This window comes from Schistocerca cancellata, chromosome 9 (assembly GCF_023864275.1).
Source record: "Schistocerca cancellata isolate TAMUIC-IGC-003103 chromosome 9, iqSchCanc2.1, whole genome shotgun sequence".
Lineage (NCBI taxonomy): Eukaryota > Metazoa > Arthropoda > Insecta > Orthoptera > Acrididae > Schistocerca > Schistocerca cancellata.
In genome coordinates this window covers 257334151-257359812 of record NC_064634.1, presented here as the reverse complement: position 1 = coordinate 257359812, position 25662 = coordinate 257334151, and the positions used below count along the sequence as shown (strand labels likewise).

The 25662-nt window shown below is 40.4% G+C and overlaps 1 protein-coding gene across 1 annotated transcript in view; it reads left to right on the top strand.

Annotated features, from left to right (window-relative positions):
• LOC126101102 (odorant receptor 43a-like) overlaps nucleotides 1-25662 on the top strand; it is a 69947-nt gene that overhangs the window by 27754 nt on the left and 16531 nt on the right. The window contains exon 3 of the mRNA XM_049911776.1: nucleotides 8595-8696. Coding sequence (XP_049767733.1) covers nucleotides 8595-8696 — 102 coding nt within the window. The remainder of the gene's footprint in view (nucleotides 1-8594; nucleotides 8697-25662) is intronic.

Sequence of the window (25662 nt, the reverse complement as noted above, 5' to 3'; positions counted from 1 at the left end):
AGGAAATGTTTACATAAGTTTATGCTGTTTTCTTCTTCTTCTTCTTTTTGGTAAACAATGAGTAAATCGAGAAAGATTCCACAGTACTGTTTCTTTCATGGTATACCGTTCACTTCCGTTTTTTCCCTGTATTCCATGCAATCACTGAAAGAAAGATCACTGCTTGCAAAATGAATATCAAGATTTTGATGAAGCCCAATCCCTGCGCGGTCGTGCTGAAGCTTCAGTATTAGATTTCGCTGCGCTTTTCTAAAAATTTATTACTTCAAACATAACTCATATCTTTTAACGACTTCACACAACATTGCAAACAGTGGAACTGGGATAGAGAGAGGAACGTCTGCTCTTAACAGGAAGCACAATAGCTTCCTAAAATCCATGCCATGTGGCAAAGGGTGCATTCCGAAAAATAATAAACCAGATTTGAAAGAAAACCAGGGTGAGTAATGGTAGGAATGTCTGTGGAACAAAAACTAACAGATTTTATAGTACAGCCACCAGAAGATCAAAACCAATTGCAAAACGGTTTAGGCAAGATATCTGTACGGCGCAAAAAGTGGCAGTTGACTGTAAATGATGGGAAGTGTGAGGTCATCTACAGGTTACTAAAGTCGTTAAATTTCGGATAAAGGACAAATCACAAAAATCTATTGAACTAAACACCAAGGGACAACAACTAAGAACAACTTAAAATTGATGGACGGCATCGAGAAATATCAAATAAAGGCAGCTAGTTCTGTTTATCATGAAGTGCTGAGTACGAAAGGAGTGTTACTGACCTAACATGCGAGCTGGTGCGGCAATCAATAAAACAAAGGGTTTTTTCATTGCAGCATGGTTTTGCCACGAAATTTGAATCAACAACTTCCTTCTCCAAATTCTAAAACTTTTGTTGACGCCCAGCTACAAAGGGAGAAATGATCATCGTAATAAAATTATAGTGATTTAAGAGTTGGTTTTTCCCGCTAGTTAACGGGATGGAAATCTAGTGAAAAAGTCTGAAGATTATTCGCCGAACCCTTTGCGTGACACTTAAGTGTGAATTGCAGGTTGGTCGTTTATAGGTACACAGTAATAAGTCAGAAATATCTAAACTAAATTTCAAACTGTAAAACGTTTCCAGTAGTAGATGCGGCCTCTCTGGACAATTTATAAGTTTTGAAAAGCAGATTGAAGTTGAAGAAATTTCAGACAGACAGCAATTAAGAAAAAGCATGAGATGAAAAAACGTAAACATTGAAATAGGAAAGGAAATATTAAGCAATTATTGACTCAGACATAAGAGAAATACAGCAGAAGATGAGGGGTAGCTTTTACGAATGAACAGTGAAAGAAACAGGAAAATAAATAACGGAGAAGACGCAGCCTGGCAGAAATATTTCGATAACATAGGAGGTATTAAATTTAAGAAGAAAGAAAAAACATAAAGATTGAATATGAAGCAAATCAAAGATCTCTTAGAAACGACACAGGCAGAAAATGCAGAATAGCAAAACAGAAATGGCTACACGATGAATATAAAGTTATAGAAGCTTGCATAACATGTAAGTACATTAAAGAAATATTTGTAGAAAACAAGGGTATCTGTATGAACATCAACTGCTCAGATGACGGTACAATATAAGCGTAGAAGGAAAAGCCGAAAGGTGGAAAGAATACGTACCTGAACTGTACAAAGTAAAGAAATTTAAAGGCAGTATTATGAAAGAGAAGAGGAAGTAAATGGAGATGAAGTGGAAGCGTGATAGAGCGAGACGAATTTGACAGAATACTGACAGGCCTAAGCAGAAACGAGGCATCTTGAGGAGATAACGTATTATCATATCAATCAAGATCTTTAGGGGAAACTATCATAATGAAATTACTCCATCTGTTACGCAGGGTTAATGAGACTGGTGGAACACCATCTGACTTCAAGAACAATGTAATAATACCAACTTCAAACATGGCAGGTGTGAATAATGCTGAACCATTAGCATAGTAAGTCATGGACGCAGAATACTGACACGCATTATCTACAGTAGAATGGAACAACTGGTAGAAACCGATATGGAGCAAAATAAGTGGAGGTTGAGGAGAAATGTAGGAAGACACGAGGTAATACTGCCCACATCACTTACCTTAAAAGGTAGATCGAAAAATACCAACCAACATTTATAAGAGTATGAAATTAGAAAGCTGTTTTGACATTTCTGATTTTAAAGCTTCTTAAGAACTCAGAAATTATCAGCGGTAAACTACATAGAATGAAAAGTTGAGTACGATTTGTACAGATACCACCCTGCCGTCAAAGGGCACGAAAGAGACACAGCAATAGAACACTGAATTAAAGGGGTTGTGAACTATCCGCGATGTTATTCAGTCTGCTAGCACAGGAAGCAGTAAAGGAAATGAAGGCAAACACTTGAAAGAGATACAGTGAGAAACATTAAACAGTTTAAGGTTGTCTTTGTACAATGGAATCCTGACAGAGCTGGCAACCGACTTGGAAAATCAGTTGAAGGGAATTGATTTTACCTTGAAAAGTATACATAAGGTGCACGTCAAAAATAGCACAACAAGGGTGATGGAATGTAGTCAAACTAAACTAAGTTATGGCGAGGGAATTAAATTAGGAAATTAGACGCTAAAAGTAATAGACGACTTTCACCATTTGTGTAGACAATTAACTAACTATGACAAAATTTAAAAAAAAATAAATAAAAAAAGATTTGAAATTCATGCTGGGAATAACAGGAACAATGATATGAAAACTCGATATTTATTGATATCGACTCTTAAAAATTCATTTATGAAAGCATTTGTCTGGAATGATGTAACGTTATATGGTACTACATCGATTTATGTGGAAATGAACTTTATGGCTCGACTTGACTAAAATGAGAGCTTCATTAATAGGGCACATCCTGCAACATCAAGGAATATTTGTTAAGTTCTCCTGGCGCTGAAGTGTGCGTGGGTGTGCGTGTGAGTGTGTGTGTATGTGTGTGTGTGTGTGAGGGGTTTGGGGAGAGGTACCGTGACGGATAAAAATTGTAGGGAGGGACTAATGCTTCTTTACAGATAACAGGTTCATTGTATTTTGGTTGCAGTAGTTATTCAAAAATGAAGAGATTTCGACAGGATAAACTACCTCAGAGATGAACCACAACAACATCTTTAATGGTACTGATAATGAATGGAATTACTAAGGTTGCCGGTTACTGATTTGAAGGAAGAATGATGTCTTAATGTAATCACATTTTTCTCACACACAGTGGTAGTCCTCTGTTTGCAAGTAAGTTGAAAATCTTTCATCCCTTTACTAGCTTAAATGATACTGTATAGTATCTATTAAAATTGTTTCTCTTTTATCATGTCAGCTCTTTTATACCACCTGTGACCTCTTCCTTTCCTAAAACGACGTAGGGATTTTATGGTTGTTTGTGCTATCTTATCACGTCATCACGTCACTATCTTTGTGTGATTCTTACAAACAGCTCTTAATGGACAATTTTGTTATCAGACTTCACAAACGTATCTCTTGCGTTTGAGTTCTCTAGTGCCTTTCCATCAAATGCCACAGAGCTTCGATATCAGCATATTTACATGAATATTTCAACATGTATTCATTTGAAACTTCCTGGTAGACTAAAACTGTGTGCCTGACCGAGACTCGAACTCGGGACCTTTGCCTTTCGCCGGCAAGTTCTCTAACAACTGAGCTACCCAAGCACTACTCACGATCCGTCCTCACATCTTCACTTCTGCCAGTACCTCGTCTCCTTCCTTCCGAAAAAAGGTTTCATTTTCACTTCCTCGATCTCTCATGTTTACATCTGTTTCAGACAGCTCATTATTTCTTCGTTTTATCTTATATGTGCTATCGTTTCTTATTTAATGCCCACTTTGAGTAATTTTCTATTTTGAAATCCGTATTTTTGTCCTACTTGAGTCATTTTTCTTTGTAAAGTCTTATGGCATGATTGGTCGGGAGACTTCCAAGGCCAGGTTCAGCAACGTAATTAGAAAATTTTGTCGTGCCCTCCGCGCCCACTATTACCTTCCCGTTGGGAAATATGAGAGCTGTGTGGGTAAGTGTATTGTCAACTGTAGATGACTGGAATGGTGTATGTATAGTGTAGTGTCATGTTCGCGTTGAACGTTGATCAAAGGAGCGAGAGGATGAAACCTGTTGCTGGTACACATCCCACTCTTCTGGAATGTTGCCCTTTATGTTTTACCTTTATCTCCAACTGTTCTTTACTTTATCATTGAAAATGGTTTCGGATTATAAATCCATGTTTTGCCGCCCATAAAAACATCAAACTTTTGTGGGTGCTTGTCCAACTCTCTTGTTGGTGATTCTGTGAGCTTACTTTCTGAATTAGCTGGCAGTTCTTCATGTTTCTCGATATCTTCTGGGACCTACTTTTTCATTATTTGTTTGTAAGCGTGGTTATTTATTTCCATGGATTCCTGTATTTTGTGATTCCATATTTTCCTTTTCTTTGCTTCTGTTTTCTAAGGTTTCCAAGAGCGTCTGCTGCTGCTCTTATCAAAATATCATTTATATTTCTCCTTTAATTCTTCACACCTCTACAGGGAGGAATAAAATAACGACGAAAATCGTCAATGAAATTCTTCTGACCGCGGAAGTCTACGTTCACATGACGTAAATCGTTTATGATAGAAATCTCTTATGGCGTTTTTCAAGGTATTTACTGAGTAACGTTACATTTGCGTTTTCTCTGACGTTTATATCACCGACTTGGTGGTATCACAGGTCATCATGTGTAACGCTACACAGTACGCAGAACTATGAATTATTCTCGTATTACTTGGGAAATAATCAGCAATAATTGACTATCACCTTATTATCCGTGCAAATGCATGTACGTATTTATCTGTCAATAACACTACGTTCAGACTCACTCAAACCTTGATAACCTGCTACTGTAGCAGCAGTAACCGGTCTAACAACTGTGCCGACCACAGGACCGTATGCTGCCAGTTTACATATCTCTGTTTGAATACGCTTGCGTATACCAGTTTCTTTGGCGCTTCAGTGTATTTTCATTCGTAAATTTTAAGAACTGCTACGTTATACCTATATAAAATGAGTTTCGTGTCCGATAAAAAGCTTGCAAAGTTTGTACAATCATCTACACGATGCCCATGAGAAAATTCGTACACTCGATTCTTGCGAATAAGAAATAAGGTGCATGTGGCATTTGTACAGAATGAAAAATTAGTCTTACATCTATATGAAAGGAAAGGAAGGATAGAATATAAGGGATTGACATCCCGTCAACGATGGAGCAAAACTTAGAATTGTAGCAGGATGGCAAGGAAATTAGCTCTGCGGTTTCTAGGGAACCGGCCCGGCATTTGCTTTAAGTGATTTATTGAACTCACAGAAAACCTAAACCTTGATGACTGAAGGAAATTTGAGCCGCTATCAGCTCTAATATGGGCCCAGTATCTTATCACTGTACTATCCAATTCAGTGGCGTCGATCTAAATCAAGACTGTGGGGAATTACTTTCTTTCTGCAGAGAAACTACCGAAGTAATTTTAGTACTGCGGATTATCCTGGAGTGACTCTGACGAGCTTTGTTGCTCTTAGCGATAACAGAAATATCTCTGGAACTAAAAACTGGAAACTGACGTTTAAGCTTGTGCGTGGAACAGGTATTGACTAGTAGGTTGGCGGTTCATTAGGACACATATACGGTATAGCTATTAGTGGAAGGAAAGACTAATTAAAATCAATAAAAGAAGGTAAACAAGCTGATCGCCTATAGCGAATCCTGTTCCACGTATTCCACATGCTATCCTCAAAGAGAAATTCAGAAGCAAAACACTACATTGGCTCACGATACTGTTTTAGTCTAGGATCCAGAATACAAGCAGTATGCCGAAGGCACTACTATACTCTGAAGATAAACACTTCTAAAACTAAACTGTTATTATTAGATAGAAACGATCAGCACTTTATCACAAACATTAGAACTCGGAAGATTGAAAATTGAACAGATCAGTCAATTTTGTCGTTTATCGAGCAATATGCTTGAAGACGATAAGTTCACTGAGCTGCCTATGTCTCTCAATTGTGAAGCATTTTAGCACAGAATCGAAAGAGGAATTTGCTGAAGCTTTTCCATTTGTTACATTGTTTCGTAGAAACACGAGCTGGACAATAGGTCAAGACGATAGAGGACTTCTGGAAGCAATAGCATTATTTAGATACAGGGGGATGATCACCGTAACGATCTGGATATTGGGAAAGAAACAAATAAGGAAGTCCTAAAATATAAATGAGGAAAGGGAAATCGACAGTATACAAAAAAAGTGATGGGAATTGAAACTTGTGGGACACGTACAGAGGACTAATAAATGGATGAGGAACTGCTCTGAAGGCAAACTGTTGGGTGAAAGGGGCACAGGCAGAACAAGGTAGCAATTACTTCAGGACCTGAAGAGGATCCTGCGAGACCAAATTATCAAGTGACGACCGGTGAAGAAGGAGAGCGAAGGAATTCCTGCACTTAAGAAGGCTTACACTTTAGAATAAGAGAATTCTGACATGATATTGATTATTAACTACGGTTTGTTTTCACAACTCATTTTTGAATTAACGTTTTATCCTCGTTCAAGTTTCTAACAGTTACATTTAACTGTGTAATGTTGGAATCAGAATTCTCACCTCAAAATACAGATACGAGCTCATGTCATGCAAAATTTTCTTTATAACTGGTATTGTAGCGATTGAAGAATAGTTATTGCTTGGACGTGACAGACTCTTACTGCGGTCAAGGCAATCGAGGCATTTGCGGCGATTGAGATTAAAGATTGATAAACTGCCTCACATCTTGTATCTATCAGACAGAGAGATAGTCAGCCACCTGCGTAGTCAGCCACCTGCTGATTATCTGTCCTTTGCACCAGATACGCTGACGGGTTCCTGTCCTTCAGGTAACGAATTAGATGTCTAGACTTCGATATAATTATAAAAAAAGGACAGGGAACACTTGCTATCAGTCAGAGGACTTTCGAGGCGTTAATTTATTTATATACCGTAAACAACAGACAACAGAAATCGAGGTAACTCTGTTAGAAAAGTTACTATGGTCCTTCCACAAGTACTGCCATAAATGTAGAGGGTCATTCCTGTTATGGACCGGATTATATACAGGACAAAAACATACAAAGTGCAACGAAGCAATAATCGAAAACTAATTCAGAGTGATAGAGAGAGAGAGAGAGAGAGAGAGAGTGAGGGAGACTGATTACATAAATTCCACCTCGAACATTGTAAAAGCACACCACTGAAGCTGAGTGAGAAAGCTGAAGCAGCCCGCCCTTTTAGCCGCGCTGTCTAACGCACAGTTTCCCGGGTGGAAAGGCGTGCCGGTTCCCGCCACGAATCCGCCCGGCGGATCAGTGACGCGGTCTGGTGTGCCGGCCAACCTTTCTAAGGTGGTTTTCCATCCTCCTCGGCGAATGCGGGTGGGCTGGTTCCCCTCGTTCCGCTTCAGTTATACCATATCGGTGATTTCTGTTTTATACAACTCAGGCTATGGTGGGGACGAAGCCTCTCCGCCGTTTCTACGTCCCCAGTTCAATACAAGCTGAAACAAGGGCGGCGCATTGTAACTCACATTACTGCAGATGGACTCAAGGTAGGATACTTGCTTGGAGTCTCACGTAACGGAGCGTGGGTAACGGTGTGTAACGAACGTGATTACTGGTAACTTGCGCTCATGGTACTCGATGTTACACGGGACTGCTCCCAAAGTGATGGCTGCAACTTCCACACTGTAACTACTCACGAACAGAAAAGTCTAGCGACTATGAACAATTGCGTCCCACTGATGGTGGGAGACTTTTACTAACATAGGTAGCTCCCCAAAGTGCACTTCCAAGGTAGGCGAAAAGACACTAGTAGCCAAATGGAGGGACGGCTCAGTCGTTTGAAGGTTAAGTTACTGGACATGTCCGGGCTCTAAAAGTGCGATAGGAGTTGAGGTGTTTGGTCGACCGCTTGCCGTCCTGTTATAGAAGTAGCAGCCAAACGGGAACAAAACAGATGGAAAAGAAGTAACTTCAGTGTTTATGGTTTCAAAACTAATCACCACAACTGTTCATAAATTTATCCCGCTTGGACGCAAGACTAGCAATGCCTTCATTGAAAAATGTTTGCGGTTGCTTAAGGAACCATGATTGCACCCAGACGTGCTGCTCTTCCGCCTAAGCTAGTCGACGTCCTCGAATGTTTTTCTTCATGGCTCCAAAACAATGGAAACCGCATGGCGAGAGATCGGATCTGTATGGAAGATAAGTAAGGGTTTCCCAGCGACATTTCTGCAGCGTACTCGCAACAAACTCGGCAGCATGTGGGCGGGCATTATCCTGCAACAGAATGAAGCCACCCATCAAAACTGCTGGGTGTTTGGATTTGATGGCGCGGTTCAACCAAAGTGTTCACAACAGTTTTAGAAAACGCTTATAGATCTTAGAAATGTGCGTCTCTCACAATCGCTGCTATGATTCAAAAATTCTCTCTTTTGCCTTGTAACCTTTATTGTGGCTCTTTCATTTGTTTGTTACAGAGCACGGAACTCGGCTCAGTGTTGAAGTGCATCTGTTTCCTTCCTGTACCCGCTGGCCAGATCTACTTATACTGCTGGTCGGCACACAACATTACCGAACAGGTGGGTACATATTCGGGTAAGGAAATGGGAACCTGTAACGCTCAACAGTAAAGTTCAGATGAGTAACAGCCGTTCTTTGCCGGTGTAACGCCCGTTTCATTGGACCATATACAAAGTGATCCGCTTTTGGAACTTGTGGAACTTGGTGTTTCCAAATTTCTGAGTTTTTAAGTAGATTACTGTAGATTACAGATTTCTTCACTTAACTAACATCTGACTAATATTTTTGTTCTAACCTACAATTCATTAAATACGTATTATTCATAGCGGATGCAGTTATACTCCTTGACCTTTCCTTGATCGGGTGTAGTATAACAACCGCTTCCGTTATGACTGGCAGCGGATATTATTCTACAAATTACGAATTACTTATATGAGTTTTATATTACATCACGTAACCTAACTTACACACAGTTACTTCTGTGTAATATATCGTACTTGCAGTTTGATGCTGTCACTGGTTCGCTGAAATGCAGGTGGCGCTCACTTACAGAAATAAATCTTGTGCAGGCAGCATTGTCACAGTACGCCATTTAAGTGGGGTTTAACATCTGAATTAAACGCTGTAAACATGATCCGATCAGCTTATTACTGACCTCCTCTGTCACGAAATGAGCTTCTTTACTTGTGTCTCCTTGAACAGTAACTTCTTGAGCTTCGAGGTCAGCGAAACAATATGGGGCATGAGCATAATGTGTGCTCTCAAAGACGAATTGACAGCATTAGGACAGGTGATTCAAGTGACGTATTCTAGAACAGAATTCCACTTGAACAAAAACAATAATCTCAGTAAACCCCAGTTTGGATTTGAGATGAACTGCTAAAATGAAAGTGCCATTTACAAGTTCACTCACCAAATTTTACAAGCATTAAATAACAAAATAGCACCAGTGGTTATTTCCTGTGGTCTCTACTGCATGAATCACAACATTTTCCAAGATGAACTGGTACTTTATGGAATTGACAGTTAAGTCAATCAGTGGATCACATCATACCTAATTCATTCAGAAGAAAGCAGAAAGTTGTACTTATAAATACAGACAGTCTAATCAGGGAACAATATTTTGACTCAGGAAAGAAAAATTAAATATGGCATGCCCCAAGGCTCAGTCTTTGGTCCATGATTATTTCTTGTTTATGTAACCGATCATTTCTTGTGACAGACAACAAGCAGGATTAGTTCCTTTTGCAGGTTATACTGGCATTGTAATCAAAGCAAACATACAGCATATGTACAGCAACAGAAGTGGCAAACAATGTTCTTAAAAATATCTTTGACTGATTTTCTACGAATGATCTCACTCTCCACTTCAAAAACCCAAAACACATTCACTGACGAGAACTGCAAAATGGCAAAGGAAGACTGAGTTGGGGAAATATGCAAGATTGAAAGAGCATGCATGACTAGGAGAAATGTTAGTAGCACCCACTGCATGAACATTAAGGGCATAGGTAACAAGCTAGTACTAAGCAAGGAAGGAAATGCTGAAAGGATGAAGAAATATACAGAGGGTCTGTATAAGCGAAACCAACTCGAGAAGGATACTGTAGAAGCTTTATGAAGAATTTTACAGATTTGGTAGACCTAAGTGGATATAAGTACGACATTTCCCAGGTATTATTCATGTGCTTGGGAGGGACAGCCATGATAAAATTATTCCACCTGGTGAAATTATTCCACCTGGTGCAATTACGCCTGGTGCGCAAGGTAATATGTGTGAGAAAAGCGAAATAACCTCGTTTCAATAAAAATGCAGTGATTCCAAATCTAAGAAAGGGAGGTGTGACCAGCCTGAATATTACGGAACTATCAGTTTATTAACTCATGGTTGCAAAATATTGACATGAAGTGTTTACAGAAGAATGGAAGAAATGGTGGAAGCCAACCTCAGGGAATTCACTTTGGATTCCGAAGAAATGTAGGAATATACGAGACGAAGCCGATCGTATGACTTATCTTAGAAGACAGGTTGAGGGAAGGCAAACCTATATTTATAACATTTGTAGATTTGATGAAAAATTTCTGGACTTTTTTTTTTTTTTTTGTTGGACTTTCCAGATCCCTACGTGATATCCCTCATAGTTTGCCAACTTGGAGACTACATAACATGAACTACATGAACTATGGGGCACAACTCTGTCTCATTCCTTTCTCAACATCTGCTTCCCTTTCGTATTCTTTGACTATTACAACTGTAGTCTGGTTTCCATACAAGTTGTAAATAAACTTTCGCTCCCTTTGTTCTATCACTTTTTTGAAAGAGCAGTTCAAACAAGAACAGCATAATAGCTTTTGGAATGCGGTGCTTTAGAAGACTGTTCAAGATTAGGCCGGTGCATCGAATAACAAATGATGAGTACTGGTTACAACTGGGAGAAAGAAATTTATGACACGACTTGACTAAAAGTAGATATAGGTACATAGGACACGCCGTCTCGCATTAAGGAATAGCCAATTTGGTAATGAAAGGAGGTGCAGTAAAAAAAATGGAGGGATCGTGGCTTGACTACAGTAAACAAATTCATATAGACGTAACTTTCCGTGGTTTTGCAAAGACGAAGAAGCTTGGACGAGATCCAGAATGGGGAGCTGCATCGAATTAGTCTTTGGAGTTACCACCACAGCGGCAACAACAGTTGCAAAATATTTGTTGCTTGTGAAAGTCACAATAAACTCAGAAAAGTTTCAAACGCTAAAAGTCGTAAATTTTTTGAGATTGGCACGGCTCGAGAAGATTGTACACACAAATTGGATTGTAATCTCTCTGGGCCTAAGTAATAAAGGCAATATTATAATACAGACTAAAACAACGTCGAATCTACGAAAGTGCGTGAAATATCCCCCTCCAAGACCAAAACCCAGAACTAGCACCCTTGAATCTCATTCGAATGACTCAGACTTCCTTTTCTAATAGGTACAGTTTGCTCCATGAGGCAGAGTCCATAGGGACGTCCATGAGGTTCGTGCACGGCCTTCGTCTTGTAAATGGGCCAGATCTCCATCTGATACGTGGTAACATAAGGGTATATTGCTGGATGAGTGCGACTCCTATATGTGTACGGTGGTCAGCTCGTTCCCTACGCATAGGTCCAATCGGGCATACATGAAACACTCACGGATGAAGTGTTTCAAACATAAAACCACGGTAACTGACCATAATTTATCGAAGGCTGGTGGTTGAGCGTTAACTGTATGTGTTACTGCAAATCATTATAGCAGAAGGAAAACAGGAAAGAAAACCACGTTATAACGTTCCATAGCAACGTGATCATCAGAGTACATGCTCGGCTTATGGAAGGATGTGGAAGAGAGACGGAGAAATATTTCCGAGAAATAACACCCTAATTTACCTTAACACTAGAACCATTGACCCGGTATTTTTCTTCCATAGCAAAATTGTAACCACTCTTTCTTTTCTTATGGTTTTAGAAGATGTATGAGGGCACATGAACTTTAATATTTCTAGTCTAGTTTATTTTCAAATAAAAGTCCACACTGCCAGTTGCATAGTTTATAAGACATCACATCTTGTCCCACTGAATAAACTCAGTGCTACTGAAAGCTAGAAATTATATCAAATATATTCGCAGTTGCGAGTATGAACAACCGTCAACTGTATAATGGAATGACGAAAATGAAAATTGGTGCCGGACCATATGGCTATCATAACACTAGTCACGGCCAGACACAAACATCCACGTGTCGACAACCAAGCGTCTACAACTTGTACTGGAGTATCCATTGATTATATTCCTGTACAAGGGAGACGTTTTAATTCAAAGTTGCTAGCTCGATGTGTTGTCCGACTGAATAGGTCATCATAATTGAGAACAACACAGGCACTGCAATATCATATTTATCCGCCTAGAGCGGGCAAGTGACTTTCAGTTATAGTGTCTTCCCTGTGCGGTAAAATACGTAATGGATGTACGTACAGGATGTAGACACATGGTTGGCGACATATGGAACTTTGGCTCTGGCCATGAGTCGTGCTCGGATAGTCTAATTGTAAGATGATCGCTTGTGATAAGCGGTAAATGCGGGTTGAGTCCCAGTCTGGCACAAATTTTCATTGTCGTCATTCCATTATATAGCCGACGGTTGTGCATAATAGCAACTGCAAATACATTTCATTCATTTCATACAAACTGCCGTCATCGCAATGCTTGTTACTGCATATATGCATTCACGTCCGGAGGTACATTGCATCGTAATTCGGAACAACACATGCTCAGCAATGCCGTAGCTACGATGGTAAGTCAATTATTATCTGCAATTTAGCTATAGCTTTTTTTTATTTTGGTAGTACTGTCGTTTTACGTTGATGACGCATGCTTTGTTTATTTGCTATATATTTGCAGTTTTCAAGCCGCTAGGTTAGTTTCGTTATGGCTTCCGTGCTGTTACTCATAGCTCCTCCGCTGTCTGTTTGAACCAAAGAAGAGCAACGTTCAGTGATACGTTTTTTGTGGTCAGAAGGCGTATCAGCGGCCGAAATTCATCGAAGACTTTCGTTACAGTACGAAAACAGTGTTTTGGCACAGCGGAGTGTCTACGAATGGACTGAAAAATTCCGAAATGGTCGCACAAGTGTTACCCACGATTTGCCACCACAAATGAAGAAACCATTGAGCTTTCACAAGAAATGATTCTCTTAGACAGACGATTAACTATTGACGAAGTGGCACATCGTCTGCAAATTACTCATGGTTCTGCCTAAGAAATCATCCACAACAGACTTGGGCCTCATAAAGTTTGTGCAAGATGGGTCCTAAAAAAACTCACACAGTTGCATAAACAAACGCGCTTGGACATCTGCAAAAAACATTTGGACCTCTAAAATAACGAAAGGGCCAACTTCTTAAACAGGATCATTACTGGTGACGAAACATGGGTCCATCATCACGAGCCGGAGAGTAAACGGCCGAGTATGGAATGGCAACATCCAAATTCGTCGTGCAAGGAAAAGTTCAAGGCCCAACCGTCCGCAAGAAAACTGATGCTTACGGTTTTATGGGACTCACAATGTCCAGTACTGGAACATTCTGGAGAAAGGGGAACAACAATAAACAGTGTACGTTACAGTGAGATGCTTACTGCCAAGCTAAAGCCTGCAGTTCGAAGCAAACGTCGATGATTGCTGTCAAAAGGGGTTGTGTTGTTGCACGACAATGCCCGTCCGCAGACTGCTGCTCACATTGCTGCAACGCTCCAGAAACTCAAACTTGAAGTACTGGATCGTCCTCCATATAGTCCCTATCTTGCCCCTTCAGACAGTCACTTGTTTGGTCGACTCAGACAGGCATTAAAGGGACGTCGATTTGCCTCGGACGAAGCAGTGAAAGAAGCGGTGCATTCCTGGCTCGCAGTTCAACCGAGAACCTTCTTTTATGAGGGAATCAGGAAGCTTAAACAACGATGGACCAAGTACGTTCAAACTGAAGGAGACTATGTCGAAAAATGATGTTCTTGTGAGTTTCCTATTTGATTACAATAAAATTTCATAAATAGTTTGCGGATGATAATTGACTTACCCTCGTATGAATTGTTGTTGGTCTTCTTGTATTCTACTTCTGCAGTGCAGCTACGGAACTGTAAGTGGGGCGTCTTTAACAGAACAAAAATATGTGTAAGTAGAATCAACAGGGTCAGTGAACAACTCTCTCGGATGAGCATTTGTTTGTGTTGATAAATATTGAAGAAACTGAATCCGGACGAGAATATTGAAATGCTATTTCAGCTCACTTTGAGTATGGTGTAGAGCAAAGTACAGTGGGAAGCTCGGATGAATCAGAGGACAAGATGAGATTCTGATAAATGTCCACACGTATATAAAAGTGTGGAAGGTAAGAAGCAGAACGATACTGAGGTTATATATTTTTCTTTTACTATTTTCTATTGAAACTCTGTTCATTCCAAAATTAACTCTAATTTGAATTATCTCTAGTTGCCGGTTGAACAAAGCGCAACAATGTCGTCACTGTACAGAGCAGACAGCAGAGGCGGTTTGTCTCAATGGGTCATGCCATTTTACAACATAACAATGATGGTCAGAATACAGCTGGAGTCAATGGAGATTGCTTGGGCCTGTCAAGCAAATACGAATCACAGTTAAATCGTGCTTATATTCACGACTTGTATTTCCTCTTTTGTTTGCAACTTATTAATATCATTAATGTGTACTTCCTATTTGTGTGTGTGAGGTCACTCGGTAAGAGTAAATATAATTTTGGTTAACTTTGATCAGTATTGTCTATTAAGTAGATACGTAACCCATGAGTTGTTAATCATAAATGAAGTAGTAAGAGCCACAACCACAAATCATTTACGGGGCCTTTTCTTTCCTTATTACGCAGCCCATTGCATATCAGATTCAACAACCTTCCTGAAATCATGGAGAGCGATCTGTAACTCGGTTGGTCTAGCCGACAGAGATAACGAAAGTGACCAAATAGTATACGACCTCAAGTCAGCGTCTTGCTGCTTCTTATGTCCCTAGGTCTGTTCCATGTATAAACCTTCTTTAATAATTTTTAAAGCAAGTGTTAGTGCTGATTAAATTAAGGTCTATGAAAAATTCTACCAAGCAGTTTCACCTTGTGTTACTTTCCCCTAATCTAATATCTCCTACAGTTTTTCCATGTCTTGCTTATCCTGCTGCAGTAATCCAGCCACCCATGACAAATTTTCGTCTGTTTTAACTAATTGAATAACTTCTTGTATCTCACCATATATTCTTTCAATCTCCCTGTCATCTACGGAGCTATTTGTCTTGTGAATTTGTACTACTGTGAAATGTGTTGGCTTCATGTCTGTCTTAGCTACGATAATGCGTTTACTGTGATGTTCGTTGTATTTTACCTGCATTCCTGTTTTCTTAATCATCATTAGCCCTACACCTATCATACCTGACCTGTCCTGAAGTCCTGTTCTTTCTGCTATCACTCTTCACCAATTCCCACCATATTTAATATCAAACAAGTCGTTTCCAATTTCAAATTATGTAATGTACCTACCTGATTATGGAAACTAACATTCCATGCTCTGACCCGTAAAATGTGCTTTGTTTATCCTGATGATGAGGTCCTCCATAGTATTCCACACGCGGAGGCCCGAGGGAGGTTCTATTTTACCTCTGGAGTATTTTGCCGAAGAGCTTTCCAACATCAATCATCACTACAGCAGAGACGCATGCCCTCAGGAAAAATAACGGCTGTAGTTTCTACTTGCGTACAGCTGAGCAATGGAAAGACAAAATGGACCAACGTCGGCTTCAAACCAAACTCAACTGAACTTGTTGGCTAACTACTGAAAAGCGTGCTACTCCTCTTTAGGAACCATTGGCTAGTCTTGCCACTCCACAGATACCCCTCCAATGTAATTACAAGAACGGTACGGTTATCTGTATCGCTGAGGCATGAAAATAAACTCATCTCTTCGGCGAGGTCCATGGTTCGTTGGCTTATCTCCTTCCCTGTCACTCAACTGCACAGATGTGTGCTTAGTTCAAGAGAGTCGCAATCTTAAATTCGCTTAAAGAATTTCCATTCTATCAGAATACTTGAGTATTCCTCATCAGTGTGGGATCCGTACCAGGTCGGGTTGACAGAGGAGATAGAGAAGATCCAAAGATGGGCGGCGCGTTTCGTCACAGGGTTATTTGTTAAGCGTGATAGCGTTCCGGAGATGTTTAGCAAACTCAAGTGGCAGACTCTTCAAGAGAGGCCCTCTGCATTGCGGTGTAGCTTGCTGTCCAGGTTTCGAGAGGGTGCGTTTCTGGATGAGGTATCGAATATATTGCTTCCCCCTACTTATACCTCCCGAGGAGATCACGAATGTAAAATTAGAGAGATTCGAGCGCGCACGGAGGCTTTCCGGCAGTCGTTCTTCCAGCGAACCATACGCGACTGGAACACGAAAGGGAGGTAATGGCAGTGGCACGTAAAGTGTCGTCCACCACACACCGTTGGGTGGCTTGCGGAGTATAAATGTAGATGTAGATGTAGATGCAGATCCAGCGTGTTCGAAACCCAGTTGACTTTTTACATCTTTCTTGCTAGCGTCAGGGTCAGATTTCTGAGAGCCTCTTATAGAGAGCAGTTCCATTAATACGTTTATTCGTTCACATGATCTGACCGCAATTCGATCTTCAGATGTTATGAGAGAAGACTTTCGTCTGAGAGACGTCTCTCAAGAACAAAGGTGATATTCTGACAAGACATTTTGTCGGCGTTTGTGTGATTACACCAGGACTTGTACAATGATTCCATCCTGAGACAGAAGCACTTAGAACAACGGCTGTCAGTACAGCATCTTATAATACTGGTGTAAGTGAATATAATCAGTGTAGAAATGACCTCTTTAATTATGGTGAGCATTCCAAAAGTAAATTTAAAATGTTCTTACAACGAAGAAAATGTCGCCTCGGAGTATTTCTATTTTGAGTACCAAGTTTCTGTAAGAGAAACAGATCGCCTTAAGGACGAGAACTAGAAAATATCATCGACGTCACAATTCGGATTTTTGAAGAGTCTGATATTAAGAAGGCTATATACACATGCAGTGAGAATGATCTTAATTCATGAACCGCTCGACCACAGCGGCCGGCATTTTAAGTAATTTAGTAATTACAGGCTACTGGTATATTTCGTGATCTGTGAAATGCATCTGTGTAAATCGCAGTATTATTTTAAGTAAAAAGTTCAAATGGCTCTAAGTACTATGGGACTTAACAAAAAATGGTTCAAATGGCTCTGAGCACTATGGGACTTAACATCTATGGTCATCAGTCCCCTAGAACTTAGAACTACTTAAACCTAACTAACCTAAGGACATCACACAAAACCCAGTCATCACGAGGCAGAGAAAATCCCTGACCCCGCCGGGAATCGAACCCGGGATGCAACCACAACGGAGGGGTATCTGTTGAGAGGCCAGACAAACGTGTGCTTCCTGAAGAGGGGCAGCAGCCTTTTCATTAGTTGCAGGGGCAACAGTCTGGATGATTGACTGATCTGGCCTTGTAACACTAACCAAATGGCCTTTCTCTGCTGGTAGTGCGAACGGCTGAAAGCAAGGGGAAACTACGGCCGTAATTTTTCCCGAGGGCATGCAGCTTTACTGTATCGTTAAATGATGATGGCGTCCTCTTGGGTAAAATATTCCGGAGGTAAAATAGTCCCCCATTCGGATCTACGGGCGGGGACTACTCAAGAGGACGTCGTTATGAGGAGAAATAAAACTGGCGTTCTGCGGATCGGAGCATGGAATGTCAGATCCCTTAATCGGGCAGGTAGGTTAGAAAATTTGAAAAGGGAAATGGATAGGTTAAAGTTAGATATAGTGGGAATTAGTGAAGTTCGGTGGCAGGCGGGTTATAAATACAAAATCAAATAGGGGTATGCAGGAGTAGGTTTAATCATGAATAGGAAAATAGGAATGCGGGTAAGCTACTACAAACAGCATAGTGAACGCATTATTGTGGCTAAGATAGATACGAAGCCCATGCCTACCTCAGTAGTACAAGTTTATATGCCAACTAGCTCTGCAGATGATGAAGAAATTGAAGAAATCTATGATGAAATAAAAGAAATTATTCAGATAGTGAAGGGAGACGAAAGTTTGCTAGTCATAGGTGACTGGAATTCAGCAGTAGGAAATGGGAGAGAAGGAAACATAGTAGGTGAATATGGATTTCGGGTAAGAAATGAAAGAGGAAGCCGCCTGGTAGAATTTTGCATAGAGCACAACTTAATCATAGGTAACACTTAGTTCAAGAATCATAAAAGAAGATTGTATACGTGGAAGAAGCCTGGAGATACTGACAGGTTTCAGATAGATTATATAATGGTAAGATAGAGATTTAGGAACCAGGTTTTAAATTGTAAGACATTTCCCAAAAAGGTGGGACTTTAAGGAGATGGGACCTGGATAAACTGACTAAACCAGAGGTTGTTCAGAGTTTCGGGGTGACCATAAGGGAAAAATTGACAGGAATGTGGGAAAGAAATACAGTAGAAGAAGAATGGGTAGCTTTGAGGGATGAAGTAGTGAAGGCAGCAGAGGATCAAGTAGGTAAAAAGTAGAGGGCTAGTAGAAATCCTTGGGTAACAGAAGATATATTGAATTTAATTGATGAAAGGAGAAAATATAAAAATGCAGTAAATGAAGCAGGCAAAAAGGAATACAATCGTCTCAAAAATGAGATCCACAGACAGTGCAAAATGGCTAAGCATGGATGGCTAGAGGACAAATGTAAGGATGTAGAGGCTTATCTCACTAGGGGTAAGATAGATACTGCCGGCAGGAAAATTAAAGAGACCTTCGGAGAAAAGAGAACCACTTGTATGAACATCAAAAGCCCTGATGGAAACCCAGGTCTAAGCAAAGATGGGAAAGCAGAAAGGTGGAAGGAGTATATAGAGGGTCTATACAAGTGCGATGTACTTGAGGACAATATTATGGAAATGGAAGAGGATGTAGATGAAGATGAAATGGGAGATATAATACTGCGTGAAGAGTTTGACAGAGCACTGAAAGACCTAAGTCGAAACAAGGCTCCAGGAGTAGACAACATTGCATTAGAACTACTGACAGCCTTGGGAGAGACAGTCCTGACAAAACTCTACCATCTGGTGAGCAAGATGTATGAAACAGGCGAAATACCCTCAGACTTCAAGAAGAGTTTAATAAATCCAATCCCAAAGAAATCAGGTGATGACAGATGTGAAAATTACCGAACTATCAGTTTAATAAGTCACGGCTGCAAAATACTAACGCGAATTCTTTACAGACGAATGGAAAAAGTGGTATAAGCCGACCTGGGGGAAGATCAGTTTGGATTCCGTAGAAATATCGGAACACGTGAGGCAATACTGACCCTACGACTTATCTTAGAAGCTAGATTAAGGAAAGGCAAACCTACGTAGCTAGCATTTGTAGACTTAGAGAAGGCTTTTGACAATGTTGACTGGAATACTCTCTTTGAAATTCTAAGATGGCAGGGGTAAAATACAGGGAGCAAAAGGCTATTTACAATTTGTACAGAAACTAGATGGCAGTTATAAGAGTTTAGGGGCACGAGAGGGAAGCAGTGGTTGGGAAGGGAGTGAGACAGGGTTGTAGCCTCTCCCTGATGTTATTCAATCTGTATATTGAGCAAGCAGTGAAGGGAACAAAAGACAAATTCTGAGTAGATATTAAAATTCATGGAGAAGAAATAAAAACTTTGAGGTTCGCCGATGAGATTGTAATTCAGTCAGTGACAGCAAAGGACTTGGAAGAGCAGTTGAATGGAATGGATGGTGTCTTGAAAGGAGGATATAAGACGAACATCAACAAAAGCAAAACGAGGATAATGGAATGTAGTCGAATTGAGTCGGGTGATGCTGAGGGTTTTTAGATTAGGCAACGAGACACTTAAAGTAGTAAAGGAGTTTTGCTATTTCGGGATCAAAATAACTGATGATGGTCGAAGTAGAGAGGATATAAAATGTAGACTGGCAGTGGCAAGGAAAGCGTTTCTGAAGGAGAGAAATTTGTTAACATCGAGTATAGATTTAAGTGTCAGGAAGTCATTTCTGAAAGTATTTGTATGGAGTGTAGCCATGTATGGAAGTGAAACATGGACGATAAATAGTTTGGAGAAGAAGAGAATACAAGCTTTCGAAATGTGGTGCTACAGAAGAATGCTGAAGATTAGTTGGGTAGATCACATAACTAATGAGGAAGTACTGAATACTGTTGTGGAGAAAAGTTTGTGGCACAACTTGACTAGAAGAAGGGATCGCTTGGTAGGACATGTGTTGAGGCATCAAGGGATCACCAATTTAGTATTGGAGGGCAGCGTAGAGGGTAAAAATCGTAGAGGGAGACCAAGAGATGAATACACTAAGCAAATTCAGAAGGATGTAGATTGCAGTAGGTACCGGGCGGGCGCCAAAGACTACACTGTTGAGTGCCCATAACACCATATCCATCCATCCATCAGGTACTGGGAAGCTTGCACAGGATAGAGTAGCATGGAGAGCTGCATCAAACCAGTCTCAGGACTGAAGACCACAACAACAACAACAACACAGTGTCTCCCAAGGTTCCATATTAATGACCTTACTTTTTTCCTGTGTGTATCATCTGTAGCATTACCAGATGCCAATTTTGCAATGTTTGCAGATGACACAAACATTGAAATAAACAGTAAATCAAGTATAGCCTTAGAGTGGTCGGCTAGTGAAATTTTTATGGGTGTTAATAAATGGTTAGTACCAAATTCTCCGTCACTAAACGTTGAAAAAAAAAATACTGCATGCTCTTCAGAACTTGTAAAGAGTTTCCCAAAAGTATATGCCTAAAATACGACGATAAGCTGATAGAAGAAGTTGACCGTGTTAAATTCTTGGGATTACAACTTAGAAATGAATTTAACTGGTAAGCTACGAATTGTTTCCTGTTGAGGGCAAGCGCATCTGAAGTCGTCCATGTTTCTGAAATAAAACTCTTTCAGCTGTATGTGAACTTTACAGGAATGCGACCGGTTTCGTGATTTCAGACCAAATATTCAGGTGTACATGTAGATGACAGGAAAGATTCAGTCATCATTGCGATAAAAAAATGATACCTATCCTAATACTCTATGCTCGTGACAACCAGTATGGAAGGTTCACACGTCAGCAAAACATTTAAGCCCTGATATGGGAAGAATGGTGACTCAACCTTCTCTAAATAAAATGCTGTTACCTGTAACAGGCAGGGTGTTATAGTTCACTTGAGAAACTGTCACGTTAAAGGCGCTTTTACCTGCAATGAAAAGAGCAAAAAAAGAAATCAAGAAAAGGTAAAAGCCCCAGCTTGCTACATTGAAAGCCTATGGTCAACAAAACTCACTTCACAGCAGAAAGCAGCAGATGGGAACTCTTTGAAGAGTTCCTTGTCGTTCAGGGCCACACTGATATTCAATGTGCAGGGCACCCGAGCCACAATGCACAATAACGGGAAAAGTTAGGAACATTTTCGCGCGTATCCAAACATCAAGGGAATGGTTGGGGGATCCGTTACACAGCATAACTATATAAACTATGAAATACTTCGGCGTAAAAATCGTTGAAGCCAAATAGACCGAACGCACAAGCATATAACATTAAGTCCAGGATCAGTAACCAACACAGTGACATGACGTCCTTGAAAGGTAGCTAGGAGGATCATAACACGGAACAGCTGATGCACCTAAACAAATCTCTATTGGCTATACGAATGTTTTCAGATACAAGTGTTCTACAAATAGAGAAGCTCACTTACTATGCTTACATTCTTTCCATAATGTGATATGGGCTTATTTTCTGGGGTAACACATGAAGCCAAACTAAAGTTTACCTATCTTAAAAACGTTCAATACGAATTATTTCTAGTGTTAATTGAAGAAAGTTCTTCGGAGTGCTGCGGATACTAACTACTACCTCCCAAAGTATTTATTCCTTAGTGAAACTTTCCATTCATTAGTTTTGTTTAATAGATCAGTTCATGGAAGCAGTACTAACAATAATGATTTAAAGTCACTTACTTGGGTTCAGAAAGGTGTACACTATTCAGAAATACAAATTTTCAGTAACATAGAAGGAGCCATAAGAAATGTAACTAATAATCAAGTTTAGTTTGAGAAGAGAGTGAAGGATTTACTGGAGGACATTTTCTTCTACTCCACAGATTTCTTACCAGAACTGACTGATTAATACATGTCACTGACAATATTGCATAATGTAATACTGTGCGCAATGTGACTTCTGTACAAATTTTGTGCAGTAATGCGATCATTGTAAATAAGTAATGCAAAACGATTTCTTTTGTATATGATGCCGTGTGGCTACAATTATCATACGTACCTAAGAGTAGTGAATATTTAATATTTGGTGGCATTTTTATACCCTTTTAAATTTAAATATGCTAAAGATGTTTTTTGACGAACTCCACATCGACAAGGACAATTTTATTTGGTACCTGTTGAAGGTATAGTAGCATATCTGTTCTTATTTTGTAAAAATCTATATCAATTAGAACGAACAGTCCATGTAATCTAATGTGATCTGATCTACTCTGTACAGCACTGCTTGTCCGCTTTGGTGTCAAGGGCGAGGATGTTAATGTTACATCTTTACTCTTAATATCCTTTTGCCCAAACTGAACTTTGCAAAACCAGATCTGTGGGGTGAACTTTTCATCAGATCAAACACTAATCACTAAAGAAGTGAAGTGATTCAGATAATATTTCCTTTCCTCACGTCACCAGTTGCCCCAGTTTTCCCATGACATCGGTATTTAAATATCTAATTTTCTTTTGTTTCCATATAAGCGAGTCAGGGTCACGCCGAAAACAGTGCAGTCGCTGTAATGCGGAAATGCAACGAACTGTCTGACATCCATACGTGCATGCTCATTGGCTTTCCGGTTAAGGGTGGAGGCGTTTCCGAAATGGTTAAGCCTGTAAACTGTCTAGCGTTTCTGAGGTTAAAGTATAGCGTGCACGGCAAAATGGCGCAGTCCAAAACCAGCGCTGAGACATATGTCGTGCACCACGGACCATGGATGTCAGGGATGAGCGACAGCTGCGGAGATGTGTACAGGTGAATAGACGTGCAACAGTTGAGCAGATGACCGGCCGGGTGAACAAAGGGGGCTACCTGGCAGCAGCGTCTCCATCACGACTGTTCAACGGAAGTCTTTGCTTATGAGGCTCTGCAGCAGGCACCAGGTTCATGCTGCTAACTGCTGTTCATCGGTGAAGAAGACTGGAATTTGCACGTCGGTACTACACTGGACGTCCACTGAGTGGTGACACGTGGTCTTGTAAGATGCTCCATTGGACAGATGACTGTTGGCGCGAACGGCGTGAAACGGGTGTTGATAAACACCCTGCAACTAGGACTGTTATAAGCTGGAAAATGTTTTCCTCGGTGATCTTGTGAATGTGGAAGGCACAATGGAAGAGTAAAAGTGTGCATTCATCACTGGGGACAGTGTCCATATCTACACGCAGTTTAAAACCTCCCTATTTAGACCCAATCGACAACCGGGGGCCATCACGATCGACCTCTTCGCGCCGTGGTTCCTCAGCCGAGAAACGTAGGGCTGCTGGCCACGGCAGTGAAGCCGGCATACCTCCACGTCCATGTCCGTACTTTCCAGAACCTGTTGCGCCTTCAAATGGACATAGAAATTTCCATACAGAATCGTGGTTTATGAATATTTCGTTGGACAGAGATAATTATTAGTTTTATTATTTTCCCAAATATGAATTGTAATTGTATGAAAATCAAAGGAAGGGTGTGATTGATCTACTATGGGTTGACTCTGTAATATCTTTCATTGACAATAAACAACGAGTACCAACTACTGTTCTCTTCCCTTTGGTATCTTGAGCAAAGCTTGTAAGCATCTGCTTTAATCCTCTAGTGTAATTTCATAATTCGAATAATAATTTCTAAGGAGTATGACACTGTATCCTTTTGATAAATGTTAACGAGGTTCTGCTTCTAGCTCATCAGTATTTGGTAACATGACGTTGACTAGAACATTCGGTCAGACGCCAACAGCCACAGATCGAAACTTCTTAAAGCATAAGTACTGTTCAAAAACGAAATTTACTTTTTTAGCAGCATGTAATAATCTTTTCTAAGTCAACGTCCAAACACCGCGGCAGCTTAAATTTCCCTCGCGTAGTCAATTATTGACATTCCCCCAACGATGTATTTTAGTCCCGGCAAGGCAAAGTTGGATAAACATTATAGAGTTTTTAATTCTAACATTCAGTGAAAATAATCAGTTGGGAAACTATTTTCAATATTTAGCAGTTCTGTGTCTATGTTGTTGTTGTTGTGGTCTTCAGTCTTGAGACTGGTTTGATGCAGCTCTCCAAGCTACTCTATCCTGTGCAAGCTTCTTCATCTCCCAGTACCTACTGCAACCTACATCCCTCTGAATCTGCTTAGTGTATTCATCTCTTGGTCTCCCTCTACGATTTTTACCCTCCACGCTGCCCTCCAATGCTAAATTTGTGATCCCTTGATGCCTCAGAACATGTCCTACCAACCGATCCCTTCTTCTAGTCAAGTTGTGCCACAAACGTCTCCCCAATCCTATTCAATGCCTCCTCATTAGTTACGTGATCTACCCATCCAATCTTCAACATTCTTCTGTAGCACCACATTTCGAAAGCTTCTATTCTGTAACTGAAGCCAAATTAGGTATTTTCAGCTCATGTAAAGGGACTTGTAATTATAACGTTTCCACTCTCCGATATCTTAAATACCGAGCGAGGTGGTCCAGTGGCTAGGACACTGGACTCGCATTTGCGAGGACGACGCTACAAATCCGCGTCCGGCCATCTTGATTTAGGTTTTCCGTGATTTCACTAAACCGGTTCAGGAAAATTCCAGGATGATTCCTTCGAAAAGGTTCAGCCGATATACCTCCACATCCTTCCCCAATCTGAAGGGGGCGATGACCTCTTTGTCCGGTTCTCTCCCCAAAATGAACCATCCAACCAATATCTTAAATACGGATTCAAACGTTACTTAAAGAATAGTTTTTTTCCTCATTCTTCTACTTACGGAAACATCATAAACCTCATTGATTGTCTTCCTAACAACCCGCGCTACAAAAGGCGTTATGCATGACTCTGGCAGGTGTTCACAATGATGTGACTGGACCGTTTAGCTCACAGTCAGCCTGTCGTTAACAGGAGTACGTTTTAAACAGTTGCCCACATGCACAACACAGAACGTTTATATGCAAGGAATACGTTGTGTGTGTGAAACTGCCCAAGAAAAATCATTCTGTGTGACGTCGCAGAAAGTAAGTATGAGAACTAGGCAAATTGTCTAATGCTTTCAGCACCAAAATAAGTAGCTAGAAGTACAAAGAGGAAATGTTACTGAAATCAATCGTTTAAAAGGTTTATAATACACTGACGGAAAA